This window comes from Diadema antillarum, unplaced genomic scaffold (assembly GCF_040938485.1).
Source record: "Diadema antillarum isolate AM-2024a unplaced genomic scaffold, OU_Dant_1.0 scf00000030, whole genome shotgun sequence".
Classification (NCBI taxonomy): domain Eukaryota; kingdom Metazoa; phylum Echinodermata; class Echinoidea; order Diadematoida; family Diadematidae; genus Diadema; species Diadema antillarum.
Genome location: NW_027270919.1, coordinates 404,389 through 410,345, shown reverse-complemented (window position 1 = coordinate 410,345; position 5,957 = coordinate 404,389). Strand labels below are relative to the sequence as shown.

General features: G+C 40.7%; 1 protein-coding gene across 1 annotated transcript; it reads right to left on the bottom strand.

Moving 5' to 3' along the window:
* Positions 1-2,141: 2,141 nt before the first annotated feature.
* On the bottom strand, positions 2,142-5,436 carry LOC139740893 (putative nuclease HARBI1). The gene has a single exon (XM_071651480.1). The coding sequence runs from the start codon at positions 4,060-4,062 to the stop codon at positions 2,755-2,757; it is 1,308 nt and encodes a 435-aa protein (XP_071507581.1). The 5' UTR covers positions 4,063-5,436; the 3' UTR covers positions 2,142-2,754.
* Positions 5,437-5,957: the final 521 nt, after the last annotated feature.

Below are 5,957 nucleotides of genomic sequence, written 5' to 3'. Positions count from 1 at the left end.
ATATATCCCAAGTACAACATTGAAAATAAAATCATGTAAAATGGGATTGAACATGCAACCAATCATACTCGTAATAACTACCTCAAAATAAACCTAAAACTGTTAAGTTTATAAGAATTTATTGACAATTTGTCAAGATATAGCATGCAATTTGATATCTAGGAATTTTTGACAAATTTTTCCTCAAAATAAACTGCAGATAAATCTAAATATTTTCAACATAAACCTCATATAGTAATACTTGATATACTTTGTCATATACCATTGCAGCTTCAAGCACCTCTGGCCGCAGCCCGCACAGCAACAGCCGCAACTGCTGAGAGCGACCTCGAGGATGCTGAGGATGGAGATGGGGACCGAAACAGCCCACCTCCTGCTGGTGCTGGCCGTCCAGCCCTTGCTCTTGTTAATGGCTGTGCTCCCCCCTCCAGCTGGGCCTCTACCTCTTGCTCCTGTTCCCAGAGACCCACTCCGTGCCATCATCGCAAGTAGCAGAGAGCAGACCAGGGACATCCTACACTACCTGGCAGCCCAGGGTCAAGCCCATGTTGACCCCGAGGTGCAGCAGCCCATAGACTTTGGGAAGTACGTCACCTCCTCCCTCAGGATAATGCCAGATGACATTTATCACCAAGCCTCTGGTGCCATTAATGACATCGTGCAGGGTGCTCTGAGGGACGTGGACAAGAGGCGTGGTCAGCAGCAGAAGAAAGCTCCTCAGCAAGCACCCCAGTTCCAGCCTCAGACACAACAGCAGACTGCACCCCAGTTCCAGCAGCAACAGTCAAGGCAGCAGTTCGCTGAACCTGGGCCTTCTTCTGGACAGCCTCCTCTCCAGGCCCAGGTTGATACTTCTGGTCAAATGTGGCGACCCAACCCCTGGCAGTGGCACGCTAATCCTCCGACAACTTCAGTGTGGGGTAGCCAGTCATGTGACTACATGAGGGAGTACGCAGCCACACAGGCAGAACCTTCCAGTAAGGACTTATAGAACAGGAGTACCAGTGTTTTATTGATGGTTATGGAGCATTGCGTTTGTCACTATTATTGACACTTAATGAGCACAATGTTTCTTACTATGGCAGACACTTATTCATGGAGCTTTAATGTGTTCATGGATGTAATTGGATAGTTGGGTGATTTTTTTTTGTAAGTGTGTGATGTATATTTTCCTTATGTCATTAAAATTCCATAAAAATGTCATTTGTGATTTATTGTTGTCTTGTTATAAAGGTGTTGTATATAAGTTTAGTAGAGTACACAGCCACACGGGCAGAACCCTCCAGTAAGGACTTATAGAACAGGAATAGCAGTGTTTTTATTAACGGTTGATTAGCATTGCGTTTGTCACTATTTTTACACATTGTGTTTTTACTATAGTTGACACTTTTTCACAGAGCTTTAATATGTTTATGGATATTATTGGACAGTTGGATGATTGTTTTTGTTTGTGATGTATGCATATTTCCTTATGTCATGAAAATTCCATAAAAAATGTCATTTGTGATTTATTGTTGTCTTGTTATAAAGGTGTTGTATATAAGTTTAGTAGAGTACACAGCCACACAAGCAGAACCCTCCAGTAAGGACTTATAGAACAGGAATAGCAGTGTTTTTATTGACGGTTATGGAGCATTGCATTTGTCACTATTTTTGACACTTAATGAGCATTGTGTTTTTACTATGGTTGACACTTTTCATGGAGCTTTAATATGTTTATGGATATTATTGGACAGTTGGATGATTGTTTTTGTTTGTGATGTATGCATATTTTCCTTATGTCAATAAAATTCCATGAAATTGTAATTTGTGATTTATTGTTGTCTTGTTACAAAGTTGTCATGAATAATATATTGTTCGGGGCCATTTGGTAGAGTGGCTTAAATGTTTAACAGTGAAATACTAAATACTGCCAAATATTAATGCATGTATTTTTCCTTAAATTACTATTTACTTTTGCTACTTGATAATTTACCAAAACAGCAAAAGTATTTTAGTAGTTTAGGAATATTTGATATACATTCTATTTTTTAACTGCTAAACATGGATAAATTTTACTTTCTACAAATAACATGTCAGCACTAGACCTTTATCATTCATAGAACATATTGACACAAAGAAATAATTGTCATGAGTGTTGGGCTTTATTGCAATGTAATAAAGCTATGTTTCATAACACAATTCAATATGACAAAAATTTTCATACAATACAATATGACAAAGAGCACTATGTTAAAGGTAATCTGGAGTATCACGGTAATGGGTGAAAAATCTTTCAATAGAGTTCCCATCTGTTTGCTTCCCTCCTAGAAGCATCTTATTTTAATGTTGTTCTATGAAAAACAATTTAACTAAAATGTGCTGAATATTTGTAGAATTCGAAGTTAAAGCATGGCGTTATTTTTTTGTGTTCGCCACTCGGCAAATATTATACAGCCCCATATATGCTTTTCTGTGTTGCTACTTTGCCAACATGGTTATATAATTTTGACATTTCTTTAAATCTAACATGTTCTCTAGTTCTCAACAACATCAATGTGTACCAAAATGTCATTTTATGTGACATGAGCAATAAAAGAATGATTTCTAGCAGTGTCTGTCAAAATGAAATCAGAGTGCAGGTACTCCTTATTTATACCTATAACCAGACTAGTGCATCACACCAGTCCATAGTGAAATACAATATCACAATCAATGTTTTCTAAGACAGTCTTTACTTCTGTGCAAAAGTACTACCATGGTACAAAATGTTGTCTAGACCATCTTATCCTGCCATGCAACCGCTCCCGCACTGTTGAAGTAATACTTGAGTGTATCCCTCTGGCGTTTGGCAAGCACATTGTCCCTGTTTCCCCTGATGGGCCTGTCCAAATCCTCTGTGATGGCGGCAGTTCTCCAAGCTCCAGGGATGAGGTTGTGCTGGGCATCCTCCTGGTCCAACATGCGGACGTCCAGTGCCTGATAGCGCTTCCTGATGAGGTTGTGCAGCATGATGGCAGCTTCAACGAGCAGGCGGACTGTGTCTGGTTCCTGTCTCATCTGACCAAGGAAGCACTGGAACCGCAAGGCCAGAATACCAAAGGCGTTTTCAACAACACGCCTTGCCCTAGACAGCCTGTAGTTGAAGATCTTCTGCTGTTGGTCAAGGTTACGACGGCCATAGGGTTTCATCATGTACGTCCTCATGGCGAAGGCATCGTCTCCCACAAAAAAGTACGGCATAGGGTGGTTGTCATCATCATGGGGTAGAGGAGCTGGATCTGGGATGCCTAAAGTGCCAGCATCAATGCACTCCTTCAGTTCACTGTTGTTGCAGATCTGGGCATCAGATTGATGGCCAACCCCAACCACATCGATCCACAGGAACTGGTATTTTGAATCTACGAGAGCCATCAGGTCAACCGAGAAGAACTGCTTGTAGTTGAAGTAAAGGCTGCCTGAGTTGTTGGGCTTCTGAATACGGATGTGCTTTCCATCCAAGGCTCCCAGACAGTGAGGAAGATTCCATCTGGCTTCAAAATCACCTGCAACCTCAAGCCAGTCTTCATTGGTTGTGGGGAGGGAGATGACTTCTGCAGCATACTCATCCACTATCGCTCTAGCTACATCAGGGACAAACTTCTGGATGGTTTCCTTGCCCACTCGGAAGTTGTAACCCAGCTCGGCATAGGTGGCCCCAGTGGCGAGATGGCGCAGGAAGACGCACAACTTGAGACCAGGGGGAATGGCCTTCCTGAAGTGGGTGTCCTTCTTCTGCAGGTGGAGTGTAAGCCTGATCAATAGCTCATCAAACATCTCTGGGGACAACCTGGTGTAGTTCTTGAACTTCCTCTTGTCATTCTCCCTCAGCTCATTCATGAGGGTATGGTACTGTCCATGTTCGGCCCTCAGCTGTGGGTGGAGCATGGGTCTAAACCACGTGTGCTTCCTTTTCTTCCTACGAGGCTCTTCTTCTTCAGGATTGGCCACCATAAGTTGATAGGCAGTGGCCACCTCAGCACCTCTCATGATCTTTTGATGGAGCAGCATCATCACTCCAACATTATCAAAAGCCTCGGACATATTGAAATTGTAAATATTTAGTAGAGATGTTGTTGACACAGCAGCTGAAGAGGTTCTGAAAAAGGTAGTCGATGGCCGATATTTATATTGTCGGCAAGTAGCGCAAAGTGGCGGCAAGTTTAAACCAATTTTGCGACCTTTGGCACAAACTAATCACCAAGTGGCGCAAAGTAGCCGTCCATCAGCGCAAATGGCGCCAACATGGTGAAATTTGGAATCAAATGGCCGTGTAATGGCGCGAACTGGTGCACCATTTTGAAGCAAGGCAGGTGGCATTTGGCGCACGCCATATGACACCCAGTTTATTCCACTTGCCGACACACATGCCGAGCAAACATTAATTCGGCGCCACAGCGAGCCACTATGCGCCAATCACACAATCTTTGGCGCGAACTGGCGCGAACTGGCGCCGGCCCAGTGGACTCCTAGCATAAAGAAAACTTTGATGTCAGAACATCAAAGTGTTGATTTTCTGAGGCAGATTCTTTGACATGTGTACATACATGTAATCAATATTGTTCAAACATTGAATTCAAAAAGTCTTTAATGGGTCAGAGTTGTCATTCATTTCAGGATCAATCATAAACTCTCACTAGATATAACAATGCAGTCATTATACATGTAAACTGGGAATATTAAATTGATCTACCACAGCCACATTACTCTGTGGAAATATAAACTGTGTAATCATGAGTTTTGAAGGCTTAACTGGACAGAAGCCTCATACATTCGAATGCCACCACTGGCAAGTTAGACATGTCTTGGCACGTGAAGAATAGAAGAGGTAACATTACAGCAACCTTAACAGCCCCATTTTTTTTTTAAGATTCCACTCAACTGCAACGAAAATTTGATTAGAATGAAGTTCACCAGGGCAGATTATCATTTTGTGTGTGTGTGTTGAAAGACCAGCTGACAAAGTGTTCCATTTGTCCCTCATATTTATCTAAATAGTCAAAATACCATTACATGTATTTGAAAGTCATACACAACAAACAGACATATTAAGATGAAAGTTAAATCAAACAATACTTATTACCCGAATTCATAGCTGACGTATTCTGAAAAGAAAATGTTAAGGACTGATAAAGATAATGGAGATATAGCAGGCCTTTTATGTACTGGACATAATTTCTTCAGGAAACGAAAGCAGTTCACATTTTCAAACATGTTGTTAAAACTTGTTTTGTTGAAATAAAGATCATTTTAAATCATGTTTGACTGTTTTCATTACCAATGTTTCATTATGCTTTCCAACTTTGACATATCTATAGGATGTCCAACTTAACCCTAAAAGGGTAAAAGGGCCGGAGGAATCCGCCCCCCTCGACGTTTCGCGCTATTAATCTGCAACGCGAAAGGCCTCGTCGCGAGGCTTCTTGACTCTCTTCGTTCAAATCTCGCACAACTTTTGAGACCAAATTTGCAACGTCCATGCATACTTTTGTGAAGCCACGCGTTGTAATGGAATGTCGCCCCAAAACGGGCACAATTTTGTGAATTTGTGTACATTTCCTATGGAAAACAGTGTTCTGTCATGTAAGTCATAAAAACCTGATTATTTTTACGATTAAACACTTTCATTGATTACTTTTGTGCTAATTATGGTAGAAAAGTGGTCAGTGACAATTTCCAATGAAAAACAAAGAAAAAAACAAAACTTGAAAAACAAAAAAATACATAAGAAATTCTGAAAACAAGTTTTTGTGGTGAAGTACAATTGTTGAATATGTTTAAACAGATTTACAGATCAAAAATTAGACCCTCAATGCTGTTAATTAGTCTAAAATATCATCTTGAGCTTAATTTGCATAATTAATTAATGAATTAAAATTAGAATTTGATTGTTTAAAAAAATCTTATGACACAATCTTGTAGATTATGACATGGGTCTC

Bases quoted from the DNA above. Each gene is read 5' to 3' on its own strand.
- LOC139740893 (XM_071651480.1), bottom strand. From the start codon at position 4,062: ATGTCCGAGGCTTTTGATAATGTTGGAGTGATGATGCTGCTCCATCAA.